At 46.7% G+C, this 24,955-nt stretch overlaps 1 protein-coding gene across 1 annotated transcript in view; it reads right to left on the bottom strand.

Moving 5' to 3' along the window:
* Window positions 1-15,655, bottom strand: part of UBTD2 (ubiquitin domain containing 2) — a 40,910-nt gene extending 25,255 nt beyond the window's left edge. The window contains exon 1 of the mRNA XM_062502080.1: window positions 15,586-15,655. Coding sequence (XP_062358064.1) covers window positions 15,586-15,655 — 70 coding nt within the window. The remainder of the gene's footprint in view (window positions 1-15,585) is intronic.
* Window positions 15,656-24,955: the final 9,300 nt, after the last annotated feature.

Consider the following 24,955-nt stretch of genomic DNA (forward strand, 5'->3'; position numbering starts at 1 on the left):
GTCCAACCTGTGCCCAAGGATCACCTCGTCACCAGCCCAGAGCCCCGAGTGCCACATCCAATCATTCCCTGGACACCTCCAGGGAAAAAAGGAGCAGCAGCAAAAATCTCCCAAGCCCAAGTGCTTCCCCACACACTGGCAGCTGAGTTCTGTGTGCTTTGAGCAAGGTCAAAGGAGGGCTTAAAATAAAGCCTGGCTTTTCTGTTGGCCTGAGCCATGGGAGCAGTGTGGCCAGTGCTGGCCTCTGTCACGCAGCCACACGAGGCCACCAGAATTCTGAGCTGGGCAAGTGACACAGGACCAGCTGTTGGACATCTGGGCTATGCTTAACACACCACGAGTGCTTCCAACATTGGCAAAACTTTCAGGGAAAAAAAAAAAAAAAACAAAACAAAAAACAAAAATAATCAAAGGCAGGCTTATCTTTCACCTTGCCAGAAGAACAAAAAATACTCAGCTGATGATTTTTTTTAAACCCTGATGAGCTGTGATGATGCTCAAAGCCAGCCAGGACACCCTGCTCAGCAGGGCCTCGTGCAGAGGGTGTTTAAATGTGGGGCTGAACCTTCTGGATGATGCCAACAAGGAATTTATTTCATTACCAGCAAAGCCAGACTTCATAAACTCATTGGGATGGTTTGAAGGGATCTTGAAACTCAGCCTTTGCCATGGGCAAGGACAGTTTGCACTACTCCACATTGCTCCAAGCCCCAACCTTGGACACTTCCAGGGATGGAGCAGCCACAACTTCTCTGGGAAATCCATTCCAGGACCCCCCATGCTCGCAGGGAAAGAATTCCTTCTCAATATTCCACTAAACCTCCCCTCTGTCAGTGTGAACCCACTCCCCTTGTCCTGTCACCTCAGGCTTTTGTAAAATCCCCTCTCCATCTTTCTCAGGGTTTTCCCCCAGGTAAAGCTGCTCAGGAGCCAGCAGAGTGTTCAGACCCCACCTCAGCACAGCTTTCATTTGGCTTTGCTGCATTAAACCCTGAAATCTGGGTAATTCAAGGTATAATGCTCAGGACAGATGGCCAACTCCATGCTCACGAGGAGTTTTTTTTGGCTGAACAAGCCAGGCTTGCCATGTCACTGCTGCCAGCACAGCAGTCACAGATTCCAGGAGGGAACGACCAAAAATAAGGCTCCAAGTTGGTGGCTGTTTTTACAATGACCAATGATTAAATTAGCTTAGTTAAAGGATCTAACACCATGTCTTGAATTTATTCCAGCGTCACAGTTATTGGCAGGGATAAAGTTTCACATGAGCCAATTAGCTAAATGCACTATTACTGTATCTCAGCTGCTTAAGCTCATCAGTTAATTAAGAGCTCAGTGTAAGCTGAAAATAGGAATCTTACCTGACACACATCCCAAACATACATTATCTTAATGATTTCATTTTACACTTCCATATTAGGCTCCTCATGTGCCTGAGGAAAACTGAAAGGCAATTGCTTGGTTTAAAGAAAAGTGAAAAGTCACGTAAACATTTACAGATTTCATCTAAGAAATTGGATTTCTCAGAACGATACTTGCTGCTTTATTCAGCCCTATTTTAGTAGCTTTCCACAGTAAAGTTAATATTTCACATTCAGTTTTGAAACACAACTCCTCTCTGTTCTCCTGGACAGTCATCCCCCCCAGGAAACTCCAGCAGCCATACTGGATAAAGCTCAACAGCTGGAATTTAGTGTAGAACACATGACCAACCTCTTGGCCATAAGGAATTCCTACCCTTCAAGTACACATTTGGTGAAGAAATCCACATTTATCCCCGAGTTAGAGACAAGTAATAACAGATAAGGACATCAGTGGATTGCTCAGGTAATTAAAAAGCAATCTAAGCTAAAATGAAAAACGTGCAAGCCTTTGTTGCAACTTGCATAAATACCTGGATGTCTTGTACATGTAGGGGAAAAAAAACCCAAAAAACAACCAAATCCTGTAAATGGGAGCACGTGAACAAAACAGCCTTAAAACTCCATCCTTTCAAGGCCTTTTTATCCCCCTGTGGATGTACTTGGGGAAAAAATAGGAAAACAGTTCCAGCCTCAAGGATTATTGATGTAATCAGAGAATGGTTTGGGTTGGAAGGGACCTTGAGGGACATCCAGTGCCAGCCCCTGCCCCGAGCAAGGACACTGCCACTGCCCCAGGTGGTTCCAAGCTCCATCCTTGGGCACTGCCAGGGATCCAGGGACAGCCACAACTTCTCTGGGCATCCAACCCTGAGCATTTCAAATCCCCCAAATGAGGAATTTAATTAGGGCTTGCTCCTCAACGCCAAGCACAGACAGCAACTTCTGAGATGGAAGGAGCTTGGAGGAGGCACAGCAAACTGCCCTCTTCATTTAAATTGCTGAAATGAAACGAGATTAAAGCAGCCAGAGCCTTTCCACCTTTAGCAAATTAATCTGATCTCTCTCAGAAGTCCCTGAGCACAGGAGGCTTTAGCTCTATTAATGGCCTGAGTGATGCTTGCTCAGTGTTTCCAATGGACACAGCAGCCCTTAAGTAACTTCCTTTCAAAGGCAGGGATCACAGAATTTGATTGAAAATGCATTTAATTCTCCACAACTCGGGGCAGGCTCAAAAGCAGCAGCACAATGATGATGCTGGCAATGCTCTCAGTTGTGACATATCCAGCAAGGGCTTGGCCATGAGCTGTGCTTGTCTTTTCTCAAAAGGTCCTGACCATAATGCTCAAGGAGCTTTTATTTCTCCCGTGGCATCCCCTGCAAAGCAAGAGCAGAGCTCTTTGTCAGGACAGAAGCACTTTTCCTACTTTTCCCCCATAATTTAAGACATAACTGATGTAACGACAGGTTAAATAAGTGTGTGAAGATGCTGGGCTTTAAAGAGTGTCTGCAAGAAAACTGCAGAACTCTCCATTATTAGACAGAGCCTCCTCTCACCCCTGTTCCCCTTTCTGCAAGGGAAAAGAGTTTCAAATCAAAGGATTTTTCAGATTGACTTACAGTAATGAGAACGAATTATTAAAAAGAGATTCTTATTTCAGCCACCTGAAAACAAGAGCCCACCTCTCCCATGGTTTTTCAAGGCAGGTGTGATTGTTTGGTTCAGATAAAGGAACTCCTGAAAGCATTGGGCAAATCAAACCCCAGCATCCAAACCTGCTGATTTAACTGCAGCAGTTAAAAGGGTCCATAAGAATGGCTGGATGCAAGTCCATGACAAATTCACTAATTACTGTGTTCTAATGAGCAAACCATGCCCAGGAAGTGCTGATTCCACAGCTCTGAACAAAGGCATCTCAAAGCCCAGAGGAGCAGAACTGGGGCCACTTTCAGACCTGTGGAAAAGCTGAGGATGAGCAGGAGAAAAAAGCATTAAAAAAAATGTTCCCATTTGAGCAGCATCCACACAGCTCCCCCACTCACAGGGACCCACTATGAGCATCAAAACTGCCTTTAACACACAATAATCTCTGAAATATCTTGACAGAAAAATGTTCTGTGAAAAAAAAAAGGGGGGATCCTAATTTATTAATCTTCAACATAAACCAGCAAAAGCTGGAAAGCTTCAAAACACAAGAAAAGAAACGGTGCAGATCCCTAAACCTGAATTGCACGGCAAGAGTCCCCTCAGCTGGAAAATGTATTTAATTTAGAGTAACGAAACAAGACATGTGAAGGAAGGAAGGGTGAATGCAGTGAGCAGAGAGAAATGCACTTTATCAATGGCAGATGAATTCAGCCTGGAAATTTGGCAGGCAGAGCAATCAGATAGCGACAGAATCCTTGAGCAGGCAAACCTGGAAAGAGTTTCAAGACAAGATTAGATGAGCTGGTAGAATTTCTAAAACAGAATATTCTGTTTGACACAGCACTGAAGCAGAGATGCAGAAGCCTTTGTGCCATCTTGGGCTCTGCAGAACTTTGCTCTAAGCTGAATTGTCACTACTTAATCAAATGGATTTTTAACAGGCTCAATTATCAGATCAGCAGCTCAGCATCCCTCTGGACAGGGAATGTTAAAGCAGGACACTGGCAGCAATCAAAATGCTTCCTCCCCCACCCCGAAATATCAACAATATTTTCTTAACTAATGTGAGCTCAATGCAAATGATTAACTGTTGGTAATAAGTTTCCCAGCAAAATAAGATAAAATGCTAATGAATGTGGTTCTTTCCCCAGTCCTGCAGCACACCAATCATCAGGAAAAAAAACATGATCAGGAGGAAATGCAGTTGCATTCTTAAGATAAAACACCTTCTTTGGGATGGATAAAGCAGAAAAAAAATAATTTTATAAAGGAACCTGTTGATTTCCCAAAGCACCATTGTGAAGAAGTTGTGGTGTGCATCCATTTAAGTAAGTTTAACTTAAAAATTCGTGAGGAAATTTGCTCCCTGAGAACTGGGATGGATGAAGGCTGGGACTGGGGAGTATTTGGAGCCCATCCATTCCTGTCATGTTAAAGATAAAAAAGAGAGATTTGGGTTCCTGGTTAAGTGGGTGACTGTGTTTTCCTCACTGCCGAGCACCAACACTGCAAAACCCAGCAGATTATTTCAATTTTCAAGCTCAAATTTCAATTCTTCTAGCTAACAATTTAATCAAAAGCCACGACTCCTCCTCCTCAACTTAAACCTAATTCCTACAACACCAATATTTAGGAGAATTAGAAAGGGCACAAAACTTCCCAGGGAGACAGAGCACACACATTGAAATTCACCTCTAACAACAGAGTAGAACCTGCAACGTTTCCTAAAGGTCTGTGCTATTTAGAAGGATAAAAAACCTAAATAAAAGCGTTTTTAAAGGTTTACAAAAAATAATCTCTGTCTACACTCACTTAGAAAGTCTCAGTGATGAGGCAGAGCTCGAGAACTGAAAGATTATTTACAACTAAAGGATTTTTATTCTGGTACTGCCTTGTAACACCAAACCACAGCAGCCACACTCACTTGCTCTGACAATTCTTCTGCTCCTTTTTTTATTCCCAGCTGCCAGACTCAAATCTTCAATTCCCTCTTCTATTTAGCAGGAGTTTCAGATAAAGCCAAACCCGTGCCTGTAGTATTTTTGGAGCTATTTTAGTGCTGTTTTATAAGGAGAGCCCTGGATGCAACATAAGGAATGTGATGTGTTGGGATGAAGGAAGGCAGCAAAAAATGGGATTTTGCTGTAAAATCCATGTGGGGCCATCCAATCTGTGACTGACTGGAAGTGTGTGACTTCAGTCAAGCAATAATCATGTGGTTTTCTGTTGAAATTCGAGCTTTTTTTGGCACCACAACTGCTTTTAGATCTGGATAAACACACAATGGAGATCTGTGGATGTGAAAAACACACAAAAGAGTGAGAACTCATCTCGAATGAGCATTAAAACCTGTCCCAGGATAATATCCAATATTGATCAGCACTTCACAGAAGGTATTTCTGTTCTAAAAGCACTCACATTTATAGTAACCCATGTGCTTTTAACGAACTTATGTGGGCACACAGCAATAAAAAAGAACAAACCCAAAAAGAAATAAAAAAAATCAGTCTGCTATGTGTTTCACCAAGCCAAGTCATCAACATGGAACTCACGAGTGAAATCTAACTCTCCAAAAAAAAAATATAATTTAAATAGCTCTGTGACAGCTTTCCTCTTGTCCAGCCCTCCCAGTTCTCCCCCTCAACTGGGAGCTGGGATTTCCCACCTGTTCCAAGAGAAAATTTGGTAATTTCAGGTACTGGGAGGATGGAAATGCCCAGGAAAGGGAGACATTGGCTCACCCTCAGCCACTGGGGCAAATCTGGGAATGCTGCTCCTTGGAAGTGGGAAGCACTGGAGTGTTCTGACTCTGCTGCCAGCAAATATATCCCTTATCCATATAATGGAATAGAAATATATCCCTTATATAGAATGGAATAGAAATATATCCCTTATACAGAATGGAATAGAAATATATCCCTTATACAGAATGGAATAGAAATATATCCCTTATCCATATAATGGAATAGAAATATATCCCTTATACAGAATGGAATAGAAATATATCCCTTATATAGAATGGAATAGAAATATATCCCTTATCCATATAATGGAATAGAAATATATTCCACTTGGGAATACATCCAGCCAGGGAATCTGCATCCAACCTTTGGATAACTGTGGTGCTTTCCAAACTGTGCCACGCTCTGCTTCCCCAAAAAAAAAAAAAAAAAAACCAAAAAACAAACAAACAAAAAAACAAAAAAAAAAACCAAAAACAAAATCAAAAAGCACATTAAAAAATCCCATAAAAAGCCCCACTTTCCAAAAAAAACCCACTTCCCAAAATAAAATTTCCAAAAAAAAAAAAAAAAAACAAAACACTTCCAAAAACAAAAACTTCCCCCCCCCCCCCCAGAAAAATAAATAAAAAAAATTTAAAAACCCCCAAACTTCCCATGTCTTCCCACCCCGGGGAGTGGTACAAGCTGGGAGCAGCCACAGCTATGCTAGGTGGAATTGTAAATACATATTATGGTATTGGCTTTTTGCAAATATTAGGAAATTTTACATATATATATATGTATATATGTATTATACATTTATACATGTATATATATATTATACATATTACACTACATTATTATCCATTATATCCTACATGTTATTACAAATTATTATTAATAGTATATATCACATATCATACATTATATATTATTATATTATTAATATTGCACATTATACATACATTACACTATATGTGTGGTGCTGAAATGGTTTTTAAGATATCATTTTCTTTAACAATAACATAGGCTGATAAAGTGCATTTGTTGAAAGTGAACTGCCTGCTTGGTTAAATAACACCCAATAAAAACACCTACTACTAATATAACAATTACCAGCACCTACTGTCTGTAAAAAATTGAAGACCACAACCCAAATTAAGACTGATGAGAAAAACAAATTAAAACCACAGGAAAAAAAAAAAATCTAAAAAGGCAGACTCAAAGAGTAACCATGTCAAACAGTTCCTAAAATATAAAAAATAGATTATATATAAAAATAGTTTGATGATGTATGATAGGTCTGTGAATATACAATAAATGAATATTGGCTAATAAATTTGAAAGGTGTCTCCAAAACAGCAAGTGTGCTCTTGGCTGAATGCCAAGCACCTCACCATTATAGCATTTTACTTTATTATTTATCTCTTACGTTCTTTTTATTAAACTTTAAAAAAAAAATCTACCGAGGAAGTCAACCTCGTTTTTCACACTATGGGATTTGTACCTGCATGAAAAGAAGATATTTAAAACACGTTTGAGTGTCCCCTTGCCACTGGGGGCACGTCCCCTCTGAGCAATGGCACAGCAGCAGCTGAAAGCTCAATATTCTGAATTAAAGCCACTTTTTTTGGACATACCCAGCTTCTGTGTGCACCTGAGATGGAGAAAAACACCCCCAAATCCACCCTGAATGCACAAATCCAGCACGTGGTGACAGCTTTTCCAGGAAAAATCTCTGTGCAGCCAGAGTAGGGGAATAAGCAAATTTTATTTTTTTTTCCTTAAATTCTCCAGCCAGCCATTATCCTGTGCTTGCTGATGCTCTGCTGCAGGCTCAGGTGCTCCCACAGCAGCGTGGGGCCAAAAATCCAATTGGCAGAGAGGAGAAAATGGCATTTGGCAGCTGCAGGTACCCGCTGATATTTGGTAGGTGCTCATTTACAAAAAAAAAACAAAAAAAAAAAAAAAAACAAACAAAACAAACAAACAAAAAAAAAAAATCTGTATTTACCCACCCAGGCAGGAAATGACAGGAGATTATTCTGTGGCAGGGAAATAAAGCAACACAGTAAATGCCACGGAGAGATTCTTGTGCTGAATGCAGTGTCCTTCATCACAGCATGGGAGCAGAGATGGGGATTCATGACTGAATTTTAAAAATAGAAAGGTAACAAGTTTCCAATCCCAAAGTGCTGTGCTCTGCTTCCGATGCCATTTCAGGCCCTGGGAGTGCTCTCAAAAAGCACACAGCTCCTCTGGGAAAAGGTGAAAAATGCTTCCCTCCATAATCTGTTGTCTGAACATAGAGAATTATTTATAGTTGTTACATTTATTATACATTATTATAAACTGGGAGCTGTTACGAGCTATAAAGTGTTTATCATTTCAGGGGATGCAAAGTAATTTATTTATAGAAAAGTGGTGGTAATGCTAGCCTGAATATATCTGTTTTAAGAGTAAACTTTCCCTGTTAAACATGTGCAGAGCTACCATGGAATCCACAGCTCTGTGTGACACATTTTCCCATTTTAGCCTCTAATCTTCTCCCCCTGGGCACTACCTGTTCTTGCTTCAAACTACTGAAGCGTTTTTCACTCCCATTTGTGAAGTGCCTCTGCTTTCATGGTTGAGAATGTGGGGGGGGGGGGGGGAAATAAAATCCACAAAAAAACAAACAAAAAAAAACCCAAAACAAACAAAAAAAGAAAAAAAAACAAAAAACAAACAAAAAAAAACCCCAAAAAATAAAAAAACCCCACCACATGACAGATCACGCAGAAACTCCCCAAATCCCCTCCCTTCCACCTAATCTGCAGCACAAGGATGTCTTTATACAAATATATATATATATAGAAAGATAGGCACACACAAAATCCTCCAACACATCTGAGATTCTCCAGAAATGAAAAAAAAAAAAAAAAAAAAATCAAGGCTTCAGAGCTTTGCCCATCTCCTCCCACCAATGGCTTTCAAACAGGGCTTTGAATTTTCCTTTTTAAATCCTGTTCACTGAGGAGAGGGGGAGATGGGCAGGGAAAAGGACACTGAGAAAAGGCTGAAGGGAGGAGCTGCTAAAACTGCTCTAATCCACAATCCCGGCAGCATTTCTGCTTTGGGAAGGACAATTTCCAAATCTTTTCCATCGGGCCTGAGAGGTCAGCTGGATGTGGAGCAGCTCCTGTAAATTGATAGCATCCAATAATTGTTCCTGCATTTATTACCTGCAGTGCCCTTGCACTTCCCAGGGCTGGGAAGCCTCAGGATGACACTGATGGCATTTTTAATATTTAAGGTAGTCTAAGAAACTTCAGCCTCATTCAGCATTTAAGAGAGTTTTTAATTTACTCCTAAAATGGGGAACAGAACAAAACCACCTCCTGCAGTTTGCTGTGCCCCAGCTTTTGTCCAGCTCTCACTTGCACTCAACTGAGTGTGCCAGGGCCAGCAAGAGGCAGCGAATGCAGAATTCAGGTTCCAGCTGAACCTTAAATAAACCGAATTTTCCCTGCACACAGGTCAAGCAGAGCAGTGTCAGCTGACATCCTGTGCTGGAGGTGTTTTCCACACCCAGTGCCAAGAGCATTCCTGCTGCTTTGGGATGCAGCCCTGCAGGATGCTTGGGATCCATCGCCTCTTCTGCTACTGATAACTCAGCCTGGAACATGGAATTACACAGCAAACACAATCCCCACCCGAGGGGAAACCTTTTTGTTTTCTTGAAAAACAAGAAAGCAAAACCAAGAAAAAAAAGAAAAATCCCTAACAAAATTGATAGTTCATTTATTCCTAAGCAGTGGAACATTTCTGTTTTGTCAATTCAGAAATTGCCAGATAACACAGAAGCAGCAGATGAAAACCTCAGAGTGCAAGAAAAGTGGTTTTATTCTGCAGTCAGGAACCAGGGTACTTTTCCAGGTTTTGTTATTTCCCCCACAGAACAGCCTTTCCCTCCTGATTTTGGGTGATTGAACCTCAGCACTCTCATAAAGAACCTTGCAGAAGAAGGAACCTCCAGAACTCTCAGTAAACCCCACAAAACTCCCCAAGCTCCACCCAAAGCACCTGCAGGTAGGAAAGGTGAAGGTGAACCAAAGGATCCTCCCTGGTTGGACATTCCATACCCAGGAGATGAAAAAAAAAAATCCTAATCTTTCTTGTAGGAGTCATAAATTATTTGGGGAAAACAACAACAACAAACAAACCCAAAATTAAAAAAAAAAAAAAAGGATTAAGAGACAAAACCCAACTTAAAATATCTGCAGTAAAAGAGGCTGAATTTAAAGGCAGTGAAAGCCAAGGTGGCAAGTTGAAAATAATTAGTTTAAAAATGTATCAGACGTTTATACACAGTGTCTGCTCAGAAAAGAGGAGGAAGGTGATTGTTACAGCACCTTCTAAATTATAAAGAGGAGTCATATCCCTTCTCAATCGTGGTCATGAACTTTTCATATCTTTATATTCTTTCTTTTTTACAGGTAACCAAAGCAATTAAGGCCAACTTGACCCTTCTTTGTACCTGAGAGAAGACTCACAGGAATTTGCAACTTAACTGCAAGGCAAATCTGTACTTCAGGCTACAACTGTATTATAATTTGTGACTCATAAATTATATTATCCAACATCCACATGAAAAATAATAGCTATCCTCTTACGTGCTGCAATGAGAGTGGATGGATGCTTTGTAGAGTTTATTCAAACTGGCAACTGATAATATTTTCCATTTATCAAAAATCTCCAAAGCACAATGATTGTTCAATTTATTGTATTTAACATTCAGTGAAGGAGGATGTTGTCATTTTCAACACTGCAATCCCAAACAGAGAAATTAAAATAAATCACTTCATCTAGAAGCCAAACAAACAATTACATGGAGGAACCAGCCAAAAAGGAAACCAAACAGCTTCGTTTGCCAGCCCTTATTAACAGCAAGAATAACACTTGATTTCAGTTTCTGAGAGCTCCTTGTTATCACCTGGAAAACAAAACCAAGTCCTGTAGTTTACAAATGAAAAGTGTCACAGCAGCAGAGTGACACGCCAGGGGATGAATACTTGGGACTGAATTATCAGGGGTTGTCAGCACCAATTCCCAGATCCTAATAATCTCCAGGAGGCTGTGGGTGTCCAGCCCTCAGGAAATAAGAATTATTAAAGGCTACTTTTATTGCAAAGCCCTGATAAAACCCACATATAACTCCTGTGGAAATCACAGACTGGTGTAGATTGGAAAAGATCTTCATGATTATTGTTCACCCAGTACTGCCACCTCTAAACTCCATCTAATATCCTTTAAATACACCCAGGCATGGAGCAGGAAGGATCTGGAGCAAGTTTCAGAGCCATGCTAAGCTTTTTTGATTATTCCATTAAAAAAAACAAACCAAACCAAAACTGAAACACCCCACACTAGGACCTAACAGCAAAAGCTAGCTCTGATTTATTAATATTTTTACCAGCCCTGTATTGCAGACCAGCAGGAACTACCTGAAATCCAGATGTGAGTCTCTAAGATAGCACTGGAAGCCCAGCCAGGTGCTGTACGCAGGAGAAACCATCACAGCCTGCACCCAACAGCTCCAAGCCACTGGAAAATCCCTCTGGGAGACTCTTTGTGTGCTCCAGTACAAAAGGGAGGCACCAAATGCTCTTAAGTGCTCAGTCATGAGCTGCTTTACCCCCCCTGTGCCAGCCAAGCAGAGCCCTGCTGTATTAGTGCAACTGTGAGCAACAAATCTCACTGCTTAATATGCAAATTCCCCGGGTCAGTCTTGCAGAGAAGCACCATGAAAGCAGTTATTGTGACTTCCAATTAGCCATGTGACACGCAGCCCTGCTCAGCACTCAAGGAAAATATTTAAGAAACTGTTGTCCAGTTGCTGAGAGCAGAGGTGGAGCACAATATTTGCTTTTCTCTGAGTTAATGAAGCTCCAGCACTGCATCAAACTCCACAGGAGGAATTGATAGTTGGAATAATCTCCCATCCTGGCAGCCCTGTTCCCACTTGGCCCTGTTCTCACTGCTGGGTGATGGGGGCAGAAGGAAAGAAGAGGAATTTCAAACAGAATCAGCATCTTTGCTCCCAAGGAAGGGCGGTAAGAGCTGCAGCAGGCAGGCGAGCATCGTGTCAAGGAGAGCTCAGCAGCAATCAGACAAACTGCAGCCAAAAGCCTTAATCTGGAATGACTTGTGCTCCCAGGCACTGCATTCCCTGCTTTTCCCTCTCTCCACACAAGTAACTGTCTCACTAAACTTCAGCAGGTCAGACAAAGTGATCTGCAGCTTCTGAGAGGGGTGAGAGTTTGCCACGAGAAAATGAACAGGTTCTTCCTCTTCCTCCTCGCTGCTCCCCTCGGAAAAGAGAACAAAAATTGAGGAGCCCTCCAGGAAGGACTCGCCTGTGGGGATGGGAGCTGGCACAACTGAACATACCTGATGCACAGACACAAACAAGGGCAGAGCTTTCCAGCAGTTAATTCCAAGGCAAAGCTGTTCAAAAAACACAACTGGAGAGGTCAGGCAGCCTGGGAAGTGGCTGGAGAAGAATTATTTGTCCCCTGCTCTCACCATCCTGCAGGAACTCGGTCACCTCTGGCAGGGCACAGCTGGAAGAGATGTAGTGCTCAGCTCCTGAAACCTTGCACTATTAGTGGGAGACAGCTGAGCTAAAGAGATGAAGAGGGGAAAACCTGCGTTTGTAAAGCAGTTAATGATGTCCTTTAATGACTCCCCAATAAATCCACCCAGCACAATTTGGTTCTGCTGGGCTACAATACACCGAGCATGGAGACAGGAACTTCTCCTGTCTATGCCAAACAACGTGCTGCTGAAATGAAAACTTGCTAAAAAGAGCAGTGCTAATGAAACAGCTGGTATCAATCTGCAAAGCCCATTTCATTTCCAGCCCAATGGGCAGAGCAGCATCTGTTAAATTCTTGGTGAGGAACAGCCTCCTCCTGCTCAGGTCAGTGCAAACAGAACCGTGCAATAAGCTGGGCTTTTGATTAGCTCCATCTCACACAGGCACACACACCTGAGGATCCACATGCACACAGAGGCATCCTGACCTTGAAAAATGCCCAGAGTAAGAGACAAAGGAAGCACACGTGGCCAGGACGTGCCGTCAGCTCTGCCAAGCTGCACACGAGTAACGGGAAGTGCCGGCCATGGACAAAAACACCGAGGAGAATACAGGGATGTGACAAATCCTCCTCTTCTCCACTGACACAATTGAGCACGATTTTGCCACTCCCCAGTGCCCTGGATTGAATTGAAACTGGGATGAATCAGACTTGAGAGCTGGCTCCCACTTTCACCCAGTGTCGCACACGGCCACTGCTGTCTAATCAAGCTCTCGAGCGCTCACAATTCTCCAGGAAACTTTTCCATTCTAGGGAAAAGACAAAGCCTCTCCAAAATAAGCCCACCACTGGTAAGTTGGAATCATCATGTTCCAAAAAACCTTCTTAGGATTTCGAAATGTTCTGGCCCTGCTCACCGACAGCAATCTGAGAGCGAACGTAGCGGGTTAGGTCACAATGCCAGAGCCGGAGGAAATGAGCTTCACTTGGGGAGCAGGAAAAACTCATCTCTCTGCACAGGTCTAAACTCCAAATCGTCCTCACTGGTGCTTCAGCTGGTCCACTGGCTCATACCTCCACACAAAGCTCCCTTGAGAGAGCAAGTCAGGTTTCAGACTTGGTGAGGCAACGTTGGCAGAATCTGTAAAGCTCCGAACCAGCGCGGGCTGGACTTTGACATCTGGGGAGTCACGTCTAGAGAAGATACTCAGAGCTTCTCCCAGCTTAACCCACCCCCCCTTTCTTCCTTGTGGAGAGGCAGGAACAGATCTGTAGCATTACAAAACAGGCTATTGCACACTGGAGCTGATTGTTTAAGACAGTCCTAAGAAGCTCATAATTCAAGTGAAATTTCAGCGCTTCTCACTTCAGCGAGACAACCTTAAAGAACATTACCCTGAGAGCATGAATCAACACCAGCCAGCTGACAGGAATTTCACATCTCTTACATCTTGAAAGCCCAGCTGCTGTTGTAATGCACCAGGCACAATGGGTTATTTAACCCCAGAGCAGCAGAGTGCCATGCCCTGCGAGCAGCAGGCAGGGACACACAGACCCGGGATGATGGAGCCTGCCCACCTCACACGCTGCTCTGGGGCGTGGAATCTGTTTTACAATATCACCCAAAGGCTGATCGTGTTCTTCTCCTGTCTCGTTCTCTCGATATCACAGGTGAGGTAAGAGCGAGGAAATTAAACCGAGCCTATTTCTGTGACATGATCTCACCTCGTAACACCAAAGCACATCTCAGGACAAGCACCAGTGAAGCTTTTAATGCTGTTTTTTGGTCAAGGTTCTGAGGTATGTGATGATTCCTGTTGTTCTTTTTCTTCCACTGGTCCATTCTGCTCAGCACTCTTGCAGGTTTTCACAGGTTGGTACATCTGCTTAGTACAGATGTATTTTAGGTAATCCACTTCTTCCCTTTTTACTAATAGAATAAGGAAGACCCATACTACTCAAAGCTATAAAATTCCTTTTAATGACACTCATGTGATTAAATCCACAGGAGGCTGTGGAGCCTCCCTCTCTGGAGACAGTCCAAACCCACCTGGATGTGTCCCTGTGTCACCTGCTCTGGATGACCCTGCCTCAGTAGGGGGGGGTTGCACTGGATGATGTCCAGAGGTCACTCCCAACCCCAACTATTCTGGGATTCTGTGAAATCCTGCACAGCTCTTAGCAGCTGGAATTCTGGAATTTCCATGAACTCTGTATCTGGCATTAATCAGCAGATGGCTGCCTCAGACACAACTCCAAGTGCTGCATATTTTTCCATCAAGGAATGACAGCAAAGTCACCGACAGAAAGAACACCCACCAGCTGGGACATCCGAAACAAAACCAGACTGATAAATGTAAGACAAGGGGGAAAACGCAGACCTAGACCAGCAATTCTCCTCCTGAAATCTGCGGACCCCTCATGTGTGAGGAGTACTTACAAGTCAAGTGTCCTGTTGGTAGACTGACTTTATACGACTATAAATGACTATAAAACATGCGCAGCTCAGATGGAGAACATCAGGGACCCACAAACCTGAGAGCATTGAAAAACCAACCATTCAGGCGTTTAACCGGAGAAAGACACGACGGGGAAAGGCTGCTGACACTGCGGCAGTGCTCGCACGCTGGCTTTGCTCCCCAGTTCGGGAGTGCAACACAGACCACGCTGCTCCAGCACCTCCAGCCGCCGGGAATCTCTCCCTTCGCACGGGCGGCTGAGGCTGGAGCAAAGCACTTCACCCGGCTGAAAAAAACAAACCCCGGCCCCGCAGCAGCGCCAGGATCCGAGCGAGCTGAGGAAGCGTTTCCCGCACGGCACAAGGAGCGGAGCCCGAGGAAAAACAAACTTCGGGAGCCCCGGGCAGGCCCTTTCCCCCTAAGCCTGGCTTTATTTAGCAGGGGCCGCGTTCTTGAGCCTCCCAGCACCGCCCGGCCAGACAGAGCCGGTACCGCTCCCCGGTACCGCCCAGTGCCAGAACGGCCAGAACGGAGAGAGAAGCGCCGGTACCGCCCCGGTACCGCCCCGGTACCGCCGGGGCCGCGGTGCCGGGCCGGGGGCTGTGCCCGTGGGGCAGCGCCCGCCGAGCGCCGCCCCGGCAAAGTTCGGGCGAATCCGGGGCGCGACCCGGAGGACGGTTCGGGGAACGGTTCGGGGGACGGTTCGGGGCAGCAGCCGGACGCGGCTCCCCCGCCCGCCGCAGGCCCCGGCCCGCAGCGCCCGCCCCGGGGTCCCCCCCGCCGTTCCCCCCGGCCCGGAGCCGGCGCTCTCACCTCCGGTGCCGTCCGAGTTCTCGTTGAGGCTGCCCGAGGAGTCGTGGTGGGAGCCCACACACCCGCCCATGGGGCCCGCAGACCCGCCGCCGAGCCGCCCCCCGCCCCCTCCCCTGCACCGAGCTCCGCCGCCGGCCGGGCAGGCGCGATGGCTCCGGAGCCGCCTCCCGCTCCGCGACACCGCCCCCGGGGCGCGGCCTGCGCCCGCCCGGGACCGGGACCGGGATCGGGATTGGGATTGGGACCGGGATTGGGATTGGGACCGGGATCGGGACCGGGACCGGGATCGGGATTGGGATTGGGACCGGGATTGGGATTGGGACCGGGATTGGGACCGGGACCGGGACCGGGACCGGGACCGGGACCGGGACCGGGATCGGGATCGGGACCGGGATTGGGATCGGGATCGGGATCGGGATTGGGACCGGGATTGGGACCGGGATTGGGATCGGGATCGGGATCGGGATTGGGATCGGGACCGGGATTGGGACCGGGATCGGGATCGGGATCGGGATTGGGACCGGGATTGGGATCGGGACCGAGACTGGGATTGGGACCGGGATTGGGATCGGGACCGGGATTGGGACCGGGATCGGGATCGGGACCGGGATCGGGATCGGGATTGGGATTGGGACCGGGATCGGGATTGGGACCGGGATCGGGATTGGGACCGGGATCGGGATCGGGACCGGGATTGGGATTGGGACCGGGATTGGGATTGGGAGCGGGATCGGGACCGGGATTGGGATCGGGATCGGGATCGGGACCGGGATTGGGATCGGGACCGAGACTGGGATTGGGATTGGGATCGGGACCGGGATTGGGATCGGGACCGAGACTGGGACCGGGATTGGGATCGGGACCTGGATTGGGACCGGCACCGGGATTGGGACCGAGACCGGGAGCGGGATTGGGATTGGGATTGGTATTAGGATTGGGATTGGGACTGGGACCGGCACCGGGATTGGGATTGGGACCGGCACTGGGACTGGGACTGGGACTGAGACCGGCACCGAAAGCGGCACCTTCACCAGCACCAGCACTACCCCAAAACCAGGACTGGGACCGACAGCGGCACCAGGACCAGCACTGGGACCGATACCGGCACCACCCGGCCCGCTGGACCACCCCGCACTGGCACCGACACCGATACCATACCAATACAGCCTCCGGCCCGCGGGACCGGCCTGGCACCGACATCAATACCGACACCGGGTCTGTCCCGACATTGGGACTGCCCCGACATCGACACCGACACCGGGTCTGTCCCGACATTGGGACTGCCCCGACATCGACACCGACACCGGGTCTGTCCCGACATTGGGACTGCCCCGACATCGACACCGACACCGGGTCTGTCCCGACATTGGGACTGCCCCGACATCGACACCGACACCGACTCCGGGATGCGGGGCTGTGTTTATTCCCTGCTCTCGGTAAAACCTGCGGCTCCCCTGCTCTGCTGTGCTCTGCCCCATCCCCGAAGTGTTCAGGGATGGAGTTCTGAGCATCCGGGTCTAGTGAAAGGTGTCCCTGCCTGTGGAACAAGAGGATCCATAAGGTCCCTCCCAACCCAAACCGTTCTGTGATTCCATAATTTGTCTCTGCACGCAAAAAGAAAATCCACGCTCAGATAAATCCCTGCCCCACTCTCCACTCACCCAGCTCTGTGCTATCAGACTGCCAGTGTGAAGTAAAAACTAAGCAAACTCGGTGCTTTTTTTGGTCAATCTGACTGAGCAGGCTTCAGTTCTCTAAGAAAAGTTCAACTTTTGTGCTCTTAATGCCCAGCTGGGTTATCTCATTTCAGCAGCAATCCCGCCCTGGGATCAGGGAATTACAGTTCCTACACTATCAGATGCACTGGAGCGCCTTGGAATAATCAGCAATAAGTCAGAACACTGAAAAATGGGAGCAGACAGTGCAAAAAATAAAGTCTGGTAACAGACTGTGCTCTGGGTTCCCCACACGCTCTGCTATACATGGCAGCTTCAGGTTCTTGTACACAGAGCAGCACAAAACATAACTCAAGCTGAGCATATTTTTCCTCCATAAAGATGACATTGCAAATGTGTTTTTTGGAATTAAAATAGCGTAGCTGTTTGTAGAGTTTCTAGTCAGCACAGTGAAAAGAGCTGACGGACAAAGGCGTTTTTCTGCCATTAATTTCCCTACGTAATCTTCATACCAAAAGCCCAGCCAGCCTTTGGGAAGGCTCTTGTGTTGATAATTAAAATCCCAAACGTATGAGATAAGCTGAGTGCCAAATGCCGAGCACTTTGTCATCTGAGGACAAAAAGACACAGAGCTCAGCTGCTTTATTGGGTCCAAATGAGAAGGTCAGGCCTGGTAAGAAAGCCTAAAGAACAATTATTAAGAGTTCGAGCACATGCCCACTAATTACAACAAAAGCAAAAATTCCTTGTCTGTGCAGACATTTAAACCAGATCAAGGAACCACACAGAGCTCAGTTGTTTTCAGATTTTATCTGAGGGCCACATGGGAGTTTGCCCATATATGCACTGTATAATCAAAGATATTGTAGAATCACAAAATCAGGATGGAAAAGAGCTCCAGGACCACGGAGTGCCACCTGTGCCCCATCCCCACCTTGTCCCCAGCCCAGAGCACTGAGTGCCACATCCAGGTGACATCTCCCAGGGATGGGCACTGCAAACCTCCCTGGGCATTCCATTCCAATGCCTGAGATATGCCAGGCTGGGGGAGGGACTGAATATTATTAATTCAAAACTGCAAGAAATTTGGAAGGCAGTTGCAAATTTTCCTGGAAGTAGGCGTTGATGTGAGTATTTTATCACCAGAGCACGTAACTCTGCAGGGAAATCATGATTGTGGGGATGCACACTGGGAGAACTTCTCCCTCTGGGTGTCTGCTGCCCACTGAGATCCCAAAACTGGTGGAAATCCAACGTGACTCTGTTCCATAACGGGGTGGCTGCAGGACTGTGGGCTGGTGTGGGAAAGTCTGTCCCCACCAGGCAGCAGTCTGCTCGTGGAGCCTTGGAAAAACACACCAGAGCTCGTTATTCTGCCTGTTTGGGACTGGACTCTTGCGCTGGGTACCTTGATGTTCTCTCACGCAGGGTATGGAGCACATACAAACGTGTTTGTGTGCATAGAAACGCTCAGGATGGGACAAAGTGAATATTTACAGCCTGACCCCACGGATCAGGATGTGCTTGCAATGTACTAATAAAGTACCGAAGCAAAAAACAACTTTTTTTTTTTCTTTTTTTTCTGAATGGATTATTATTTTTGAAGGTTATTCCTCCTCAAAATAAGTTTCCCTGAGCTTTGCAATCAGAGTTTCTGCACTTCAGTCTCAGTTGTGGCCTTGGACGAGTCAGTAACCTTGGCTGCTGTGTTTCTATCAGAAAATCAGTGTTTGTGTGCACATCTCTTGGGGGTATGGCCAGGACTAATTAATTCCTGCTCCTTATGACTTTCTAACTGCCTGCAAAACATTGAACATCCAAAGTGACTTTCCACAATTCGAGGGTGTCATGGATGGACCGTTCCACGGAGGTACCACTGCCCTACGTGGCTGTGATTATTTGGGGGTCACAAACCCTGCAGTGCCAACAGCTGCAGGATTTCCTCGTGCCACAAATCCTCCTGGACTGGGAGCACCAGAGGGATGGGGTTTGTGGTGTGTACAAATCCCTGGGGAGATCTCCATGTGCACGGTGTTGGAGTGACTCCAGAGGAGGCACCAGGATGAGCAGAGGATGGAGCAGCTCTGCTGGGAGAGCTGGGATTGCTCAGCCTGGAGAGGAGAAGCTTTGGGGTGACACAGTTGTGGCCTCAGTGCCTGAAGGAGCTGCAGGAAAGATGGAGAGAGAAAATTTCTAAGGGATGGAGCAGGCAATGGATTCAAACTGACAGAGAGTAGGGTTAAATGGGATATTGGAAAGGATTTTTTCACTGTGAGAGTGGTGAGAAGCTGTGGCTGCCCCTGGATCCCTGGCAGTGTCTAAGGCCAGGCTGGACAAGGCTCTGAGCCCCCTGGGCTAGTGGAATATGTCCCTGCCCACAGCAAAGGGATTGGAACTGGATGATCTTTAAAATCCCTTCAACCCAGGCCATTCCATGGCTCTGTGATTGTCAGGTTATTTCCTATGTAATCCTATACAGTAAAATATTTTCTGCACTTGGCCAGTTTTTCTCTCCAGCTGGGCTCTGGCTGTTTGCTCGCAGTCAGTGGTGGTGGGTTTTCTATCACATGATGATCCAGAGTGATCAATCCCTGTTCTCTGATGATTCAGCTCTGTGTGGGAACAAGGATGAGATGCTGACAAATTGCATCAGCACTGAAACTTCTCTCTCAGTCATCGACATTTTGATTTTTAGCAGTGCTGCCCAGCACAGCACTACCAAAGTATTCACATTGCAAGTGAAAGTCTTCCCAGATTTCTGCCATCCTGCTCTTGACAGATGGGAAAGGAGACATGGCTGATGAGCTTATCAGCCAAAGATTCCACAGGAATCAGGAGCAGGAAAGAACAGTGGAGTCCCACTGCTCATTTTCCTCCTCCGAGAGTCTCAAGAGATTCAGCAAGTTGCTATTTTCAGATTTACTTCCCCACGGCTCTTCCTGAAAGCTGCTGAGGCTGTAGCCTCATTTTCACAGGCTGGAGGTTTCCCTGCACAGCACTTCTGTTCAGATGTGGTTTTTAGGAATGCTGGCTCCCATTGCAAGTTTTCCACCGGCAACTTTTAGGCTGATTCCAATCCCATTTAATCCATCCCTTCCCAAAGCGACTGGTAGCAATCTCCACCACCCAGAGGCAGCAAAGCTGTGTCAAAGTGATGTGAAACCAGGCAGGGTTTGTTTTCCTGGAATGACCAAAGGGAAGGAAAGATGCGCAGAGGAATTCCTGTGGCTGAGGAACCCCAGCAGGCACCAGGACATCCCGAGCTGGCCAGGAATGAACAGAGGGAGGGTTGTGTGTGTCCTCCAGCACTTCTCCAGGAGCACAAACCCCACTCCTAAAGCCTTTGCACACACCTCTGCTGCAGGAAATGCCAGGATGGGAAGTTGGAGCTCCTGAAGGAATTTCCATCCTTGGACTGCTTGGGGTTCTTTATCTCTCTGTTAATAACAGAAGGAAAAGTCATGATTACATTTGCTTTAAATGTTTCTGCAAAGCTCTGAAGTTTTTTATTTCAATTGCTGGAGAAAGAGGGTCACTGAAGAGGCTGAAAATCGCTTTTTAATGTGCAGTGTCAGCAGTGATGGCAGGAATCTCTGGATTCCACTGCAAGAACCGAGCTGGATGGGGCTTGGAGCAACCTGGGCTAGTGGAAGGTATCCTTGCCCATGGCAGGGGAAGAAATGAGATAATTTTTAAGGCCCCTTCCAACCTAAAACATTCCATGATTCTATCATTTATTGCTTTGTCACATCAGGAAGGTTTGGCTAATCAAAATATACATTAAAAAAAAAAATTAACCTTGACTGCTAAAGCAACAAAAGTGAAACGCTGCTTCCCTCCTGTGGTGACCTCCCTGATTGCACAGCGAGACACTGCAGTAATCACAACTTTGAGCGTGATTTTTTAAAAAATTATCACCCTTATTCCGATGCACTTGCAGCCAGGCAGTCGCTCACACCCCACTGTCACTGTCACAGCCCTGGACTGACATTCCCAAGCCCAGCTCTCACTGCCCAGCCAGGCTGGAAGCCCTGAGAACCTCCTCTCCTCCCAAGCTGCTCTTTGTGGCCAAGCTCTCCCCTTTCGGCTGCCTTGGAGTGGATTCCCTGCCTGGCTGGCTGCAGCGGTGTTCTGTGTCACTAAATAATGAAGGGGCTGAGTGGCAGCAGGACAAAGGGACGCACAAGGATGGGGCTCCCAACCCTTTGCACATTCCCAGTGCAGCAGGAGCTGCTTTCAAGCTGGGTCAGCGCAGGGAGCAGCCACACTTGGGCTGTGGTGATGCCATTTCTGCATTTCCTGGTATTAATGCATACATTTTGTGTTGTATAAATATTTTATTCGTATTTGGAGGCTCTTTCGGGAGCTCACACCTCCACCTGAAGTGTCCAAGGATGGAGTTCTAAGCAAGCTGGGACAGTGGAAGGTGTCCCTGCCATGGCAGAGGGTTGGAATTGGATGATCTTTAAGGTCCCTTCCATTCTCTGATGCCTTGACACTGAAGTTTGGATTTGGGTTGTTGTGGTTTGCTGGAACATAACAGGGACATCATAAAAATATCAGTGGTCATGAGTAAGTGAGAAGAAATAGGGCAAGAGATTTGGAATTCCTTTTTTTTTTTTTCCCCCTTTATGAAAGGATGCACAATCAATGGTGACAGGATAAGCCAGGGATGATTAAAGTAGAATATTTTTCATTTTCTGAGACAACCGACAACAGAAGGAGAGGGAACGGCCTCAGGCTGGGCCAGGGGAGCTCAGGGTGGACAGCAGCAGGAATTTCTGCATGGAAAGGGTGCTCAGGGATTGGAACTGCCCAGGGAGCTTTGGATCCCCATCCCTGGAGCGCCCAAGGAATTCCTGGGGGTGACACTGAGAGCTCTGGGCTGGGGACAGGGTGGGGATCAGGTTGGACTCCATGACTTGGGAGGACTTTTCCAACCTGAATAATTCTGGGATTCTGAGCAGAAAGTGGAAGAAATGGCAACACTCAAGGCACACTTTTATTTCAGCTTTGAGCTCATGAATACCAAAATTTCTTGGGGAGAGAAGTTTGTGAGTTGCCTCGTTCCTGGATTTTTAGCTCAGCATCCCAAAAGCAAAGCATTTGAAATCAAAGAGTTATTCCTAGACAGAATATACAGACAGCCTTCTCACTCAGGACTGGAAATTGGGTTCATTTGAGGAGAAATCAGCCAGGTTTTGGCGGGAGGAGAAGGAAGGGTGGAAAAAAGAAACATTCTCCCTCCTGTCATAATGCTTTTGATAAAATTAAAGCTGCAGCAGATGGTGATGGTACAGGCTAATGTTCCCATATGGCAGGATCAATCAGGCAAGGAATATGCTGCTTTAAGAGATGTGTGAAACTGATAGATGTTAATATTCCAAATATTTTAGCTTTGGATCTTGAGCATTCTCCCAGGCTGTGGAGCTGGAAGGAGATTCTCGTGCTCAGGAAGGGTTTACCTGGACTGCAGTTGTACTTGGGTGGGATATTCATTCCTTCTCTCCATCCTCAGCTGGCTGAGCTCTTGATTTGCTCCCTGTTTGGTGCTGAGAGCAGGGGCTCAGTCACGAGGGAAATGGAGATGGGAAAAGGAGCAGGAACAGAAATGGAGATGGGAAAGGAACACAGGCAGGACAGGGTCACTGTCACTGCCAGGTGTCCCTGTTCCATGGTTCTGTGGGACACCCACAGCAGAGACACTGCCAGGACCTGGCACTCTGTCCCTGCAGCAGTTCTTTCCACCTCGAGAAAACCAGGAATTCTTCCCAGCTCTTCGTTCCTAATCCTGACAGGCAGTGTTCAGAGTTGAATTATTCTGTGAATGATTCATTTTTATAGGACCGGGCTTTGCATGGAAATGGGGAAAACACCCCAAAATCCCAACCTGAACAACCCCCAGCATGGCAGGACACGTTCACACCAAACTGTTGGATGATTTCACCTGGCTGTGCATCAAAGTCTTATCTCTTATCATTTTTGTTTCTGAGGAGCTTATTCCACATGTGCCGTGCCTGTACTGGAGGGTGGAATAAATTCCGTTTGGAACTCTGGGTGATGATATTAAACATCAAAACCAATAATGGCAAGGAGAGATCCTGGCTGTGAGTGCTGTTGTTTGTCCCTCGTGCTGGACACAGCCCCGGGATGTGGAATAGGATCCTATTGTTTTATTCCCAATAGACAAAGAGGCAGATTCTCCTCGTGCCTGATTAGATGCTCTTTGTATGAGTGGAGGAAAATAAAGTCTGTGTGAAGGATCCTCCTGGGCCAGCCCTGCTGGGGATGTGACCTCCAGGATGTGTGAGGGGGGCAAAGAGCCAAGTTTGAGAATCCATGAATTCAGAGGGATAAATATCACTTCAATTCCAATTTCAACACTCTGCAGTTTAAACTGAAGGGATGCGGGGACTTGAGTGACTCTGCAGGGTTGGGAACCTCCAAGGGAGATAGTTCAGAAGTGGTGCTCAGGAGGGACTTCCAGTGCTGCTGCAGAAAAATTCCCCTTGGGGTTGTGATTAACAAGGAAGCCTGGATTTGGGACAGCTCCCATCCAACCTGGAATGTGCTGGTCAGAGAAACCCATGATAGGAAACACCTGAAGAGATGGAAAATGGTTTAAATATTAGCATTTATAACATGAGAGCATCCTATTCCTGCCTGTGAAAAAGCTAAAGGCTTCTTCAATCAGTGTTTCAGGCCCCTTGCTGCTGGCCCTGAAATACCCCATTTTTTTTGGGAATGGCAGCTGGGAGTGACCATTTCTGAGGTGTCCTTTGTCGTTTGGTGTCACCAGTGTTCAGTGCCAGGTCCAGGGCCTGGCTGGCTGCCACAGAATCCCAGAATCACTGAGTTTGGAAAAGCTCTCCCAGGGCATGGAGTCAAACCTGATCCCCACCTTGTCCCAAGCCCAGAGCTCTCAGTGTCACCCCCAGGAATTCCTTGGGCGCTCCAGGGATGGGGATCCAAAGCTCCCTGGGCAGTTCCAATCCCTGAGCACCCTTTCCATGCAGAAATTCCTGCTGCTGTCCACCCTGAGCTCCCCTGGCCCAGCCTGAGGCCGTTCCCTCTGCTCCTGTCCCTGTTCCCTGGAGCAGATCCCAAATCCCCCCCGGCTGTCCCCTCCTGTCAGGGAGTTGTGCAGAGCCACAAGGTCCCCCCTGATCCCCCTTTTCTCCAGGCTGAGCCCCTTCCCAGCTCCCTCAGCCCCTCCTGGGGCTCCGTTCCCTTCCCAGCTCCGTTCCCTTCTCTGGACACACTCCAGCCCCTCCATGTCCTTCCTGAATTGAGGGTCCCAGAACTGGACACAGCACTCCCAGTGTGACCTCAGCACTCCAGCTCTCCCCTAAAACATTACTTTTTAATGCAAAAACCTTGGAAAAAATACGTGTTCTTTGTCAAAATTAAAAATCAAATAAGAATCTCAGAAATTCCACCATCTGTCATTGTCAAAATTATCCACACACATTGTAATCAGAAAAGAAACACCCTGAGCTCAGGCACAAGAGATGAAATAATTTGTGTCCCCATCTTTCCAGTGAGTCTTTGTTCATTATCTCTCATTTTGCATCCATCCATTTGATTTTTTTCCTGCCTAAGCCTGGGATTCTGCGTTTGTCCTCGGCGAGTTTCAGCCCACAGGTCTCATCCCATTGCCCAGACCAATCTGAATTCAGGAGCTGCTCTCTGTG

The sequence above is a fragment of the Cinclus cinclus genome, chromosome 14 (genome assembly GCF_963662255.1).
Source record: "Cinclus cinclus chromosome 14, bCinCin1.1, whole genome shotgun sequence".
Classification (NCBI taxonomy): Eukaryota; Metazoa; Chordata; class Aves; order Passeriformes; family Cinclidae; genus Cinclus; species Cinclus cinclus.